Consider the following 14,722-nt stretch of genomic DNA (forward strand, 5'->3'; position numbering starts at 1 on the left):
CTGTTTGAGTTCCTTGCTCTGTACACTTGCTGTGGTCATCATGAGGGGCTTTCACTCCCTCTATTGGATTTTAATTTTCTTTAAGTAGAATACAGTATATATTACCGCATACATATGGAGAATATAACAGGAGGTGCTTGAACACCCAAAACTCCAAGGTGGGCATGAGTAGAGAATCATGGCAAGCAGATCTCATTGTTGGTATATTAAAGACATACAAGGGGCTGGCTCAGTCTGAGAATCTCCACTCATAACTAAAATATCAGTCCTGAGTAGACTGAACCGGTAACAAAGGCATCTGAGGCCTTTAAAGTGGTTGTAAAGGCTTAGGGTTTTTACCTTAATGCCTTTTATGCATTAAGGTAAAAAAAACTTCTCTGCTGCATGTGTTTCCCCAGTCCCCCCTTATACTTACCCAAGCCTGATCTTGATCCAGCGATCTGCACGAGAGCAGCAGCTTCCCCAGCTCTGTCCTGCCCGCACGAGTGACCCCATGGGAAGCTTCTTCCCATGGGGGCACTCACCAAAGAGGAGGAGCCAGGAGCACCACCAGGGGACCCCAGAAGATGAGGATTGGGGCCGCTCTGTGCATTACCATTGCACAGAGCAGGTAAGTATAACATGTTTGTTATTTTAAAGGAGAAAAACCTGAAGGTTTAATGTCACTTTAATTCCCCAGCTAACTATATAAAGTTAATGTTCATTTTCCAAAACAATGTAATCACATGACTAAAGTTATATAACTGGTGACTAAATAAATAATTTTAGTTCTGCTGGCAGGGCTGGTTTTATTGGAGTTCCAGAGCACTTCTGGGAAAATGTTCTTCAATATACTTTGATTACATTAAGTAGCTGCCTAGATTTTAATGAAAAATCAACAGTTGTCAGAGACTCCAAGCTTTGACGCAAAAGGGTCAGCATTGATTGCCAGGCAACTAACATTTAGTTGAGCTCAGTAATGGAAGCCTTGGTGAAGATCCTTGTGTGATCCATTTCCAGGACTTGGGGGCAGTTTAAATATAAACTATAGAGATAGCCTTCTAAAGATACTGAGAGCTGCAAGTTGTTGTTGTCATTGACTTGTTAGATTGTAATTACTTCTTCTAGCTCCCCTGACTTCCTAAACATAATAGAATGTTGCTAATAAACCAGAGGAGGAACAGTCTGTGCCTGATACCACAAGACCTTTTGATAACCTTAACATATTTGAAATAATGAAATATTGTGTTGTTGTAAGGCTACAAATTAGCAGACACTCAGTTTATCAGACAGTGTGACCTTGCCATTGATGATGAACTTCGAGAACTTTGAAGTGTATACATAAGGTCTGGAAATCTTGAGACAGAACCATTTCTTAGGCTGCACAGCTGTCTTCGTGTTAGGCAGCAGGTAAATAAACTTTGCTTTGTTGCCTCCCTCTGATGGTAAATGTCAAAGACATTCCTGACCTATCCCTGGCAAGCTGAAAATTCAGTAATGAACCATGGGACATGCAAAAGTTTCCTATATTTTTGGCAAAGATATGTGTAAAGTTTTCATTTTTCAAAATGATGAACATTTACTCGAACAGTCTACTTTTACTAAAAAAAAAAATGTTGGAACCCAAAAACTGACATGTTCAGGTCTATTCCAGTAGAACAAAAATCGTAAAACTTTAATAACCCAGAACAACCATTCAAAATTTATTTTTGATTGTCAGACTTTGGGGAAGTGGCAATGGTAGACATTGCTAAATTTATCGAAGGTAACATTTGACCAACATATTTATTCCTAATTAATTTTAGCAATTTAGAGGAGGTCTTTACCAGTCCACCCAAAACTGATATATCAGTGGTAAATGCTGGAGAGCTGGTAATTCCTAATATCCTTTTATCCTTTGGGGTCTCTACAGGAGAGATATTCCTGCTTGAGTTCCAGGCTCTGTACACTTGCTGTGGCCATTACGAGGGGCTTTCACTCTCCCTGTTGGATTTTATTTTCTATAAGCAGAATACAGTATACATTTACATATGGAGAATTTGGAACCCAAAACTGACATTTTCAGGTCTTTTCCAGTAGAAAAAAAGGTTGTAAAATTGGAATAATAATAGCAACCATTCAAAAATTATTTTTGATTGTCAGACTTTGGGGAAGAGGCAATAGTAGACATTACTAAATTATCCAGTTTACCCATAGATGAATCACCATGTATATCCAATCACCTGGAAAGGTGAGCAGCAAGACATATACTGGACCGTAACTCTTCCTACTGCGTTCTCCACAATATAAAATAAATGAAGGCAGTGAGTTACAACCTTTCTCAAAATGGCGGTGGCTGGTGGGTGAAGTTGGGAACTCATGCAGTCCATGAGAAATCTAAGAAAATGATGTCTGATTCATTCTTTCGAGCAACAATAAAATAATATTAGTTTGACCGATCAGATTTTGATTGCACCGACATCTGGTTTTATTCTTGTACTTTGATTATTTTGTCATCAAATACATTTTTTTGTATGAGATCACAAAGACAGTTTCAGTATTGATCTATGCTATCTCAGAAAAATGTTAGTGCTGTCAATTGCAAAATTTTGGTATAACAAAAGTAGGTCTGCATTAAACACTTTAGACCCATGTCATGTTTAAAGTGATCCTGTTACCAAAGTAAGAAATAAAAAAAACAGCCTCATACAAGAAGCAGCTTAACCCATTCCTGTCCAACTCTGGCATGCCTTTCACAGGGTTTGAAAGCCTGTGGTGCAGGAAGGATGGTCAGTCATGTGACCACTGTGACTGGCTGTCACAGTGGTCACATAATCAGAAGCCAGTCCTGCCAGTTACTGATTGTTGGAGGGGACTGAAATCTGTCTTTGACAGCTCGGATATTTAAAGTAGTAACCAACATACCTGAAGTCTGATTGATATAATACACCAGTGGGTTCCATTTGGTTTTGTGAGGAATAATCGTATAGACAGTGAGGTTCAAAGAGTGTTGAGCTTGCTCACAATTCCTGTGTATTATACAACAAACATCACATTTATTTTTTTACTCTTTATTTGCATTCAAAGTAAAATACCTAGACTGATATTTCAACTGTCCTAGTTGTCTGGCTGTTGATCCAAAGAGTTTAGTACACCGACAAGTATTCAGATCAGGAGTTGACCTTTCTCCGACTTCATTAGCTTCATGCTGGTTCGCTTGTCAGTGACTGAGAGTATAGACACAGCTAGGTAACGAACATGTCCAAATTCAGCCTCCATGTTTCCCTCTTTTCAGGTTTTTTTTAATCACTTGCTGACCTGCCCCAGTACATTTACTGCGGCAAGCTGGCTTGTACAGGCACAATCACGTACCTATACATTGCAGCTTTCTTCTGGGTTCATGCACACATTTGGAAGCTTGGGCTGCCATTCGCTGCAGCACAAGCTGATCAGCGGGTTCTGACCAATGATTTACTGATCGGCTGAGCGAATGATAGAAGAGAGCCCTGTGCTGGTAAACAACACAGGGCTTTCAACAGACAGCAGTGATGTGCCATTTTCTTTCTTCCTGCAAAGCAGGGAGTAAAAACTGCCACATTGCTTAGTGAAAACAGCACACAGTACACACATTAACACTTGTTAGGCACACAGTTAACTCTTTGATCACCCTAGATGTTAACACCTTCCCAGCCAGTGTCATTAGTACAGTGAATAGACACAAGACAAAATGTACTGTAAACTACTTTCTTCTGACTGCTCTTTATTAGCTGTCTGAATACAACATCCCATATTATGTAATTTCTAAGTTCTACTTTTACTTTATTATTGTGACAATCCTTGCTCTACCCCCAGTGACATTACACATCCAGCACACATATCCTTCCGCAGCTGAGATCCCTCCTCCAGCGCACACACATTGGTCTGTCTCTTGTATGATACCTCTAGCACACACACACATTGGTCTTTCCCCATGTACTTCACCTCCAGCACACACACATTGGTCTTTCCCCTGCATCCCACCTCCAGCACACACACACAATGATCCTTCTCCTGTATTCGACCTCCAGCACAGACACCTTGGTCTTTTTCTTTGCCACCTCTAGCACACATACATTGGTATTTTCCCCGTATACCACCTCCAGCACACACACACACATTGGTCTTTCCCCTGTAGCCCACATCCTGCACACACATATTAGGTTTTTCCCCTGTATCACACCTCCAGCACACACATATTGATTATGTTCCTGTATTACACGTCTAGCACACACACATTGGTCTTTGCCAGCTCTAAACACATACATTGGTATTTCCCCTGCATTCCACCTCCAGCACAAGTCTCCAGTTTCTTCTGCAGAGACTATACAATAAGTCTGCATTTACACATTTCCACCACATCAATTGCATATGGAACATTGTCCATGTTCTCCCCATAGACATTGTACACTGACCTCAGGCACACAGTCTGGAGGTTCAACACTTGTTGGGCGATTTACTAAAGCAGGCGAACACAGAATCTGGTGCAGCTGTGCATAGTAACCAATCAGCTTTTAACTTCAGCTTGTTCAATTAATCTTTGCCAATAAAACATAGAAGCCAATTGGTTACTATGCACAGCTGCACCAGATTCTGTGTGCACCAGTTTAGCAAATCTCCCCCTCAGAGTGAAACTCAGAGGTAAGTATCTCATTACTTTCTATTGGGAAGTCAAGGCCAGTGTGTGTTAAGATACACATACATTTCTTCCCTGTATCCTGCCATCAGTACACACACATCACTCCCCAGTATCCATAACAGCAGTAAGATGCCCTCCAGCACACAGAGCTCTTTAGGCCAGTTTTAAACCAGTACGTGTATTATTCCATCAGTGGCCACCAGTTTATGCACATTAACCACTCAATTCAGCCATCACATAGAGGCATTATCCCTTCAGTTGACCAACATATAAGCATTAACCTCATAGTGACCTGTCTGTAGTGTATCATCTACTGCCCACTGTCATAACTTCAATACTCCTTATCTGCATATACTGTCCACTAACACACTTTTTTTGTTACATGTCCATGTTTTCCGGTTCTGTAACAAGCACAATTTTACTAGGACATATAATATATTACAATTAAGCTCTGAGAGAATGTTCCTGGAAAATCAGTTGATTATACAAACCGTACCAGTTGTCTGTACAGGTATTGCTACATTTAGAGCAGTATTGACACAAAGGCCCAAAGCTTCTGTCATCAGTACATTCGCATTTTCCACATATGCAAGTTCCCCTCCCACTGCATAACAGTCCATTTGTGTCCATACAGTGTTTCTTTGATGAGGAGCATTGACATCGGTCACCTTCCCAGCCATGAATGCATTTACAACTGCCATTTTCACATTCCCCATTACCTGGTGAAAAGGAAAAAAATATGTTGTTTAGTGTTATACTCTTCTCAGACTGCATTTTCATATGACTTGAAAAAAATGAAACAAAGATCATCCTGTAAAATGAGCAGTGAATATAAGCAAAAATGTGCTTATTGAAATTGAAAATGAGCAATGAGCAGTGAATACTTACCTGTCCTACCTTACCTACCTGTATCTACCTTTAATTGCAGTGCTAAGGCTGTGCCCTTTAATTTCAGTGCTAAGGCTGTGCCATTCTGTGCCTGTTACACACCTCTAGTAGGTAGGGGTGTGTAACAGGCACAGAATGAAGCAGGGGGCCAGACACCAAACAAGCCCAGAAGTGTTGAGTAAGGATGGGCCGAACGGACCCCTGTTCGTTTCGCACCAGAACTTTCGAACTAGGGTTGCACCGATACTAATATCGGTATCGGTTCCAATACCGAGTATTTGCACAAGTATCGGTACTCCTGCAAATGCACCGATGCCTTAAACCGATACTTTCAGGCTCGGTTCTTTGAGCTGTCAGTAGGTCTCCCCTGTTGACAGCTGAAGTGTTAAAGAAGTCCGGTAATAGGTGCTGTCATAAAAAAGCAGCTGGCAATGTTTATTAACAACATTGCTCAGCCGCTGAAACACTAAAAAGAAATTGTTTCTTTTTGAATCTTTCTGTTTCTTCACCTGCAGATCAAAGGGATGAACAAATGTTCCTCTGTTTAACCCCTTATTAACCCTTAATTTACTCTAATCAGCCTTAATTAACTCCCTATTCTCTTTCATTTAATTATTTTCCTGCTTTTTTTTTTTTTGTTCATGTCTATTTTATAAACGATGCAAGAGAGGGTGAAGAAGGGAAGCGCCACCTGAGTGCAGTATTAGTGAATACTTTTAATGACACAAAGTTTAAAAACACTTACAAAAGACATAATTAAAAAGGGCTCATCTGTAGATGGATGGTCCTGGTGGGTTCCTGGTGGGGATGGTCCTGGTGGGTTCCTCGAGCTCCAGTCTGGATGATGTGTCAGTGGTGTAAGGCTGAAGGGGAAGCTGTTCAGCAGATGGTTCGTCCTGTGGCCATCAGGGGGAGGCTGGGGCCGGCGTGGAGCGCACAGAAGGTGTGCGTGACGTCACGGGCTGTTCAGCAGCTTCCGGCTTCCGGGTGCACTCCGGGGGGAGGGCTCACATAGAGGGAGGATACTTGCTGTGAGGGAGTTTGTGGATAGGCTACGCGCTCGGAGCAGCTGCTCCTTCAATAGGCCTCTTACGCGCTCGGAGCAGCTGCTCCTTCAATAGGCCTGAGGGGGCAGTGTGTGGATGCTGTGCTATTTGTATGCCGGCGCTGTGGGACAACAAGGCTCAGCGCCGGCTGAAAGCACAGCGCTGTAATGGAGTAATACAGTGCGGTGGGCTAAAAGGGGGAGGAGAGGGAGGGGATATGGAACGTAGTTTGTGAGAGACCGTACTGAGGTGGGAGAGGGGAAGGAACACAAATAGAATAACACATGGGAAGAGGGCGCATAATGGTTGAGGGAATGTTGATGCATATCAGGTATAATACATATAAATAAATTAAGTCAACAATCAATCATGAAAAAATCAATAAAAAATCAATGAAAATCAATAAAAAGTCAATATAAAATCAAATTCAGAAAAAGAGGAGGGGGGGGGGGGGGAGGGGAAGGGAATCATGTGTGTGGAGGGGATTATCATTATATGGAGCTGATATGTGTTACATGCATGCATGCACACACACATATACATGCATGTACACGTACACATATCTTTATTATATAAAATACAAAAACAATAGGAATTACCTTATACTTAAAGGATCTCATATATACATTTATATAAAAACAAAAATATATATAATATATATTTAAGTAGTATGCATGTGCCTGCGCACAATGTGATATGTGAATATGTAGGAATGTACAAAGTTTAAAGAGGGATGAACTGGGGCATGGGCAAGTTGGGGGGGCGGGGGGTTAAAAAAAAAAAAAAGGGGGGGAGAGAGGGGGGGGGAGGAGAAGGAAGGGAAGCTGGAAGGGGGGGGGGAAGAAAGGGGGGGGAGGGACATGGAGGAGGGACGTAGGGGAGGCTGGATGGAGGGAAGGGGAAATGGAGGGGGGACGTGGGGGAGGCTGGATGGTGTGGTGGGAAGGCAAAGTGGCTCATAACAGTGTGTGAACCTCGATTTCTTCGTTAAGCCCACCGGGTGTAAGGGTGCCCAAGGAATAGATCCAGTAGGTTTCTTGCTGGCACAGACGTTTGAAGCGTTCAGCTGTAGGGAATGTAGCAGGGATGGACTCAATGACCCACACGCTTAGGCCTGCAGTGGACCGGCCGTGGTGTGTGAGAAAATGTTTGGGGACGCTGTGGTGGTCACGACCCTTTTCGATGAAGCGCCTGTGTTCCCCAAATCGTGCTCTGAGTGCCCTTATGGTGCGGCCAACATAGAATTGTCCACAGGGACAGGTCAGGCAGTATACAACAAAGTCCGTAGAGCAGTTGTAAAATTCCTTGAGGGTATAGCTTTTGCCTTTGACGTTGAAAGTTTTCTGACCATGTTGTACGAATGGACAGGTGAGACAGAGGGGTTTTTTGCATTGGTACATCCCTCTGAGGGGTATGAGGACAGGTTGCAGAGGGATGGATTGGGAGGACTTGATTTTACTAGGTGCGATTTGACTCTTAATATTCCTAGACCTCCTATATGTTACTTTGGGTTTTGTCCCAACTGTAGCTTTCAAATGGGGGTCTTCCAGAAGAATGGACCAGTGTGATTCTAGTATTTTTTCCATTCTCTTGTGTTTGTCGTGGAACTGTGTGATGAAGCGGGTTGGTTGTTTGGCAACGGGAGAGGAGTTATGACGATCGTTCTGTGGCTTGCGGTAATTGTTGAAGGCTGCCTCTATGAGAGGAGCAGGGTATCCTTTTTCTTGAAATTTTTTTGATAGGAGTAGGCCATGGGCTTCGTAGTCTGAGTCTCTGGTGCAGTTTCTCCGGAGACGGCAAAACTGGCTCCGGGGAATATTGTTCACCCATCTGGGATGGTGGCAGCTAGTATAATGTATGAAGGAATTGCCCGCAGTAGGTTTGATGAAATTTTTGGCATAAATGGTTTCATTGTCATGGCAAAGTTCAAGGTCTAGGAATGCCAGAGTATCAGGATCAGCCACGTGGGTGAATGATAGGCCTAAGATGTTGGTATTGCAATGCTGGACAAAGGTGAGTATGCCATCGAGTGTACCATCCCAGATGATAACTATGTCATCAATATATCGACCATAGTATATTATGTTTGCAGCAAAGGGGTGGTCTGCTGCGAGGTACATATGTTCCCAGTATTCCATGGTGAGATTGGCGTAGCTGGGGGCAAAGTTGACCCCCATAGCTGTACCATTGATCTGAAGGTAGTGTGTACCCTCTGACTCAAAATAGTTATGTTTGAGGCAGAAGGTTAGGGCTTCTAATATGAAATTGGCTTGCCGGGGGTTAATGAGGGGATCGTTGGCCAAAAAATGCCCGACAGCCCTGACTCCTATATCATGGGGTATCGATGTGTAAAGTGATGACACATCGAGTGAAAGCCACCAGTAGTTCTTATGCCATGTATAGGGTTTGAGCATCTCGAGTAAATGGGGTCCATCACGTATATAGGAAGGGAGGTTCTGTGCTAGGGGTTGGAGGAATTGATCAATATATATGGAGAAGCCACTAGTGACACTCTCCATGGCAGCTACTATGGGACGGCCTGGGGGACGGGTGAGATCTTTATGAATTTTCGGTAGGTGGTAGAAATACGGAACTTTGTGGAAGTTTTTCTTTAGGAACGAAGCTTCAGATTTGGAAATGATTTGGTCAGTAAGGGCTTTGTTAATGAGTGTAGCTGCTTCTAATGAAAACTGGAATGTGGGATCACTGGGGAGCCTAGCATAGGTGTTGGTATCAGAAAGTAGTCTGCGTGATTCAAGTAAATAATCTTCTTTGTCCTCAGGTTTGATGACAATGGATTCGTTGTGTGTCAGCTGTTCCAGGGCCTTGCGTTCTAATGGAGGAAGGTTGGATTTGATGTAGGTATGCTTGGAGGTGCGATTGCACATATTAGTGAGGTCTGTATAGACTACCTGGTAGAAAGTTTGTAAGTACGGACCCTTGTTGGATGTTGGGTTAAAGATGGATTTTGGGCGTAGTGAGGTATGTTGGATTGGGGGTGAGGTAGAACCACGTTGGGTGAGCCATTCAAGGTCAGCGTTGTAATTTTCGGCATATAACTCCTCAAGTAGGGCAAGGGCGGGTCTGTCTGATTCGTCAAGTGAATCAAGGTTTGTGGAACATGAAACAGAGTTGACGATATCAGACGTGGAGGTTTGTTTAGACGATTGGATATTGAAATATCTCTGGACTGTAAGGTCTCTGATGTATTTGTTGAGGTCTTTGAATAGTGTAAAACTGTTGGGCTGCATGGTAGGGGCAAAGGTGAGCCCCTTTCTGAGGAGGGATAGGTCATATGCGGTTAAAGAAGTATGTGATAGATTATAGATTTTTACAGTTTCCGCATCTTTACTGACTTTTTTTCTCCTTCGTCCCCCCCTCCGTCCTCTTCTACATGTTTTCTTTTTGTGAGGAGCGGCGGGGGGGGGTAAGTGCTAAAAAATCATTTTCTAGACTGGTGGCTATTTTTAGCGGGGGTTTGCAACTCTGTAGTTGCGTGAGAGGGAGATTCTCTATCCAGGCTAATGACTGTGATTCACTGGTGGTATCAGGGTGATCATGGGTAATCCTATGTGAATCATCAGAAAGTTTGCTTATTGGGTCAGAGATAGGCGCTGAGTCGCGTAGGGAGACATCTCTGGGGTCTAGACCTTGGGTAGAGGCAGGTTGTTGTGTCTGGTGGTTATGATTAGTAGACGGTATCTGTGCCTGGGTGGGGCCTGTGCGAGCTTTATAGGGTCTGTTCTTGAGGCGTTTGGGTTTGGGAGTGAGTGGTTTAGGTCCAATGGGAAGTAGTGGGGTATACCGGGACATCGGCCCGGGTTTGGGCGGGTGTGGAGATGAATGTGGCATCAGGGGTTTAGTTGCTTGATGGGATCTGAAGAGGCTTCCCTGTGGCGGGATAGACATGAGTGGGCGGGGACCGGGACCTGGATTAAGGCTGGGGTATTTCTTCCTTTTCCAGGTAAATATTTGGTTGTTGTTATAGTCAAAAAGGTCCCTTCTAAATTTGCCGAGTTTATTGGCAATGGTGTAATCCTCATTTCTAATTGTGTTCCTTTTGAGCATGCTGAACCAAGTGTGTGGTAGGTGAGTAATGGTATCACAAATGGTTTGGCAAAGAGTGGTGATTTTGTCTTTCAGGGCTGTGTATTTTCTTTCTCTTTGTTGGATGATGACACTCATCCATTTGGTTGTGCAGAACTCGGATATGTGTGCCCATTCTGTATGTAGATCTGGGTCGCGGAAGGCACACTCTTTAAGGACCCTAAGCCCTCTAGGGGAAATTTTGTGTGAAATATATAATTGTAGAAAGAACTTATCCCACCACTGTTGGTTGGCAGTGGAGATTAAGTCCTCAAGTTTTTTAAAAAGGGTGCATAGTTTGGGGGTGGGGGTCTTGGAGTCTGCAATGGGGCTATCTTTTTTTAAAAAATGGGTGGGAAAAAGGGCAAAGAATTCCTCCAAGACAATATGTTTGTTGTCTTCAATGGCAGTAAGGAGATCCATAGACGCAATGATAGTACATTAATTAATCAAATAAAAGGAGGTTTTTCTGTAACACAGTATAGCTGCTCAGTTAAAGCAAGTGATAACAACAGATAAAGATAATAATAACTTCAAGCACATATACAGTATACAATAATCAGGATTAATCAGATTGGCCAGGCATATAGTCCATGGCTAAAATGTTAGCAGCCCAGGGGTTAATGAGGGTCTGACAGTTAGGAGCATATGGATATGAGTTTATATGACTAAGAGAGGTTGGCAGTCCAAGGGTTAATAAAGATGTAGCAGTTCAAAATATGTGGAGTAGGTTGATGGAGCAATGGATCTAGAAGGCGGCTGCTATCCTCAGAGAGCTGGCTCTGTGACATGCAAGAGAGGGTGAAGAAGGGAAGCGCCACCTGAGTGCAGTATTAGTGAATACTTTTAATGACACAAAGTTTAAAAACACTTACAAAAGACATAATTAAAAAGGGCTCATCTGTAGATGGATGGTCCTGGTGGGTTCCTGGTGGGGATGGTCCTGGTGGGTTCCTCGAGCTCCAGTCTTGATGATGTGTCAGCGGTGTAAGGCTGAAGGGGAAGCTGTTCAGCAGATGGTTCGTCCTGTGGCCATCAGGGGGAGGCTGGGGCCGGCGTGGAGTGCACAGAAGGTGTGCGTGACGTCACAGGCTGTTCAGCGGCTTCCGGCTTCCGGGTACACTCCGGGGGGAGGGCTCACATAGAGGGAGGATACTTGCTGTGAGGGAGTTTGTGGATAGGCTACGCGCTCGGAGCAGCTGCTCCTTCAATAGGCCCGTGACGTCACGCACACCTTCTGTGCTCTCCACGCCGGCCCCAGCCTCCCCCTGATGGCCACAGGACGAACCATCTGCTGAACAGCTTCCCCTTCAGCCTTACACCGCTTACACATCATCCAGACTGGAGCTCGAGGAACCCACCAGGACCATCCCCACCAGGAACCCACCAGGACCATCCATCTACAGATGAGCCCTTTTTAATTATGTCTTTTGTAAGTGTTTTTAAACTTTGTGTCATTAAAAGTATTCACTAATACTGCACTCAGGTGGTGCTTCCCTTCTTCACCCTCTCTTGCATGTCACAGAGCCAGCTCTCTGAGGATAGCAGCCGCCTTCTAGATCCATTGCTCCATCAACCTACTCCACATATTTTGAACTGCTACATCTTTATTAACCCTTGGACTGCCAACCTCTCTTAGTCATATAAACTCATATCCATATGCTCCTAACTGTCAGACCCTCATTAACCCCTGGGCTGCTAACATTTTAGCCATGGACTATATGCCTGGCCAATCTGATTAATCCTGATTATTGTATACTGTATATGCGCTTGAAGTTATTATTATCTTTATTTTATAAACGATAAACAATTAAAACTTTTTTTTGTTTGCTTTGTTAGTGAATATTTTACACATATATATTAACATATATTTACACGTTTCACATTGAAAAAGCACAAAAATTCTATTTATTTAATTTGTAAATAACTTTTCAATGCTTTATACCATTGCTGACAGCTGAAGTAAAAACAAAAAAGAGTTGTGGTAGGTATCGGTAATTGGTATCGGCAAGTACTAAAAAAAAAGTATCAGTACTCGTAAAAAAAAAATGGAATCGGTGCATCCTTATTTTGAACACCGTGAAAGTTCGGACCTGAATATCGAACCCCATTAAAGTCAATGGGACCCGAACGTCAAAAATCAAAAGTGCCCATTTTGAAGGCTTATATGCAAGTAACTGGGCATACAATAGTTACAGGGGTCTGGGTCCTGGGGGACATGTATCAATAAAAAATGTTTTTGTGAAAAACCTCATTTTTAAATGAGTAGTGATTTTTTGATTTTTAAAGTGAAAGCATAAAAATGAAAAAATCCTTCCAATATACTGCCTGGGGGGTCCCGTTAGTCTACCTGTAAAGTGGCAGATCTGTACCATGTCTAGAATCTGCTGCATCAATAATTGCATTTATAAAGCCAAAAAAAATGACATTTTTCCTGCAAGCTGCCTTTATTTTGCTCAGCAACAGCTGGGGAGCCAGTGTGTATGATGATGCCACAATGTAGTGCACTGGGAACAAGACTAGAGATTTTTTGGATACATTCTGGTGTCACTTTGACTTTGATAGAAGTAACGGGTGCGTAAAAATTGGTCTTTGGGTGTCGGTGGTGCCTTCCACCGTAACCCTATAGAGGTAATCTTGATCAAAGCAAGAATTGGCCTTGCTGTAAAAATTTCAATGATATGCACCTGTCAAACAGGTGCAGAAAAATTGGTCTTTGGGTGTAGGTGGCTCCTTTACAACGTAACCCTATAGAGGTACTCTTGATGAAAGCAAGAATTGGCCTTGCTGTAAAAAATTGCAATGATATGCACCCGTCAAACAGGTGCATAAGAATTGGTCTTTGGGTGTTAATTGTGCCCATGAAACCTATACTCAAAACATTCTTCCAGATAAAATGATTGAACACCCTCAAAGCTAGGCAGCCTCGAAGTCCTGCAGAGATTCCACATCCCAAAAAGACTTAATCAGTGACATCGGCATCAGGGGCTTCATAGCTGGTAATCCAGGACTGATTCATTTTTATAAAAGTCAAACGGTCCACGGAGTCTGTGGACAGACGCATTCTATGATCAGTAACTAAACCTCCTGCAGCATGGAATGCCCATTCTGAAAGCATGCTGGATGCAGGGCAGCCCAACAACTCAATAGCATACTGGGCAAGGTCTGGCCAGTGGTCTATTCTCATGACCCTGTAAGTCAGTGGATTGTCAGCTGGAAAACTCTCCATCTCTGTTTTGGCCCCGAGGTAATCATCCACCATGTGATGCAGACGCTGCCATGGGATGTGGAAGCTGACAGCCCTGGGCGGTGAGGACTGAAAAAATTCCAAAATGCCTCACTTAGGCGGACGCCTTCTCCAACGCTCCTCTCTTGACCAAGAGAAGACTCAAACTACGTTTTCCACAACACTGTAACCTACTGGAGTCAGGAAAAACGTTCAATAAAATCCTCTTTAACATGTCCTCAAGAGATTTTATCTTCTGCACTCTCTGTGGGGACGGGATGAGTTATGAGACCTTCCCCTTATAACGGTGGTCAAGGAGGGTTGCCAACCAGTAATCATTATTCTCCTTTATGCCATGTATTCTTGGGACTTTTCTCAGGCTTTGAAGCATGAGGTTGCCCATGGGCCTCAAATTTGCCGAGGCTTGAGAAGCAGGCTCCTCGGGGTCACTCAGGATGACAGCATCTGGAACTTCCCCCTCCCACGTACTACTCCCAAGGGTTCTGGGGTTGGAAAGCCATCGCTTACAGATTGACTCATGTCTTCCTCGAAGCCTATGAAAGTGCCAGAATCCTCCACCTCATCCTCCTCCCCTCTCTCCTCCTGTGTGTTCTGTGACATAGGAAGGATGGTGTCTGGATAAAGTCGGCCTTGAGAGGAAAGGAAGTCCTCCTCTTCCTCCTGCTGCTCTGCCTCCAGTTCCCTGTCCATATTGCCACGCAGAGTCTGCTACAGCAGGAACACGACAGGGATTGTGTCAATGATGCATGCACTGTCATGACTCACCATCCTTGTGGCCTCCTCAAATGGTGGTAATACAGTGCATGAATCCTTAATGATCAA

General features: G+C 43.5%; 1 protein-coding gene across 1 annotated transcript in view; it reads right to left on the reverse strand.

Moving 5' to 3' along the window:
• Positions 1–14,722, reverse strand: part of ITGB8 (integrin subunit beta 8) — a 187,892-nt gene that overhangs the window by 10,375 nt on the left and 162,795 nt on the right. The window contains exons 11-12 of the mRNA XM_073630056.1: positions 5,130–5,352; positions 2,884–2,987 (exon numbers count right to left, since the gene is read on the reverse strand). Of these exons, the coding sequence (XP_073486157.1) occupies positions 2,884–2,987; positions 5,130–5,352 (327 nt within the window). The remainder of the gene's footprint in view (positions 1–2,883; positions 2,988–5,129; positions 5,353–14,722) is intronic.

Source organism: Aquarana catesbeiana, linkage group LG05, assembly GCF_042186555.1.
Source record: "Aquarana catesbeiana isolate 2022-GZ linkage group LG05, ASM4218655v1, whole genome shotgun sequence".
NCBI lineage: Eukaryota > Metazoa > Chordata > Amphibia > Anura > Ranidae > Aquarana > Aquarana catesbeiana.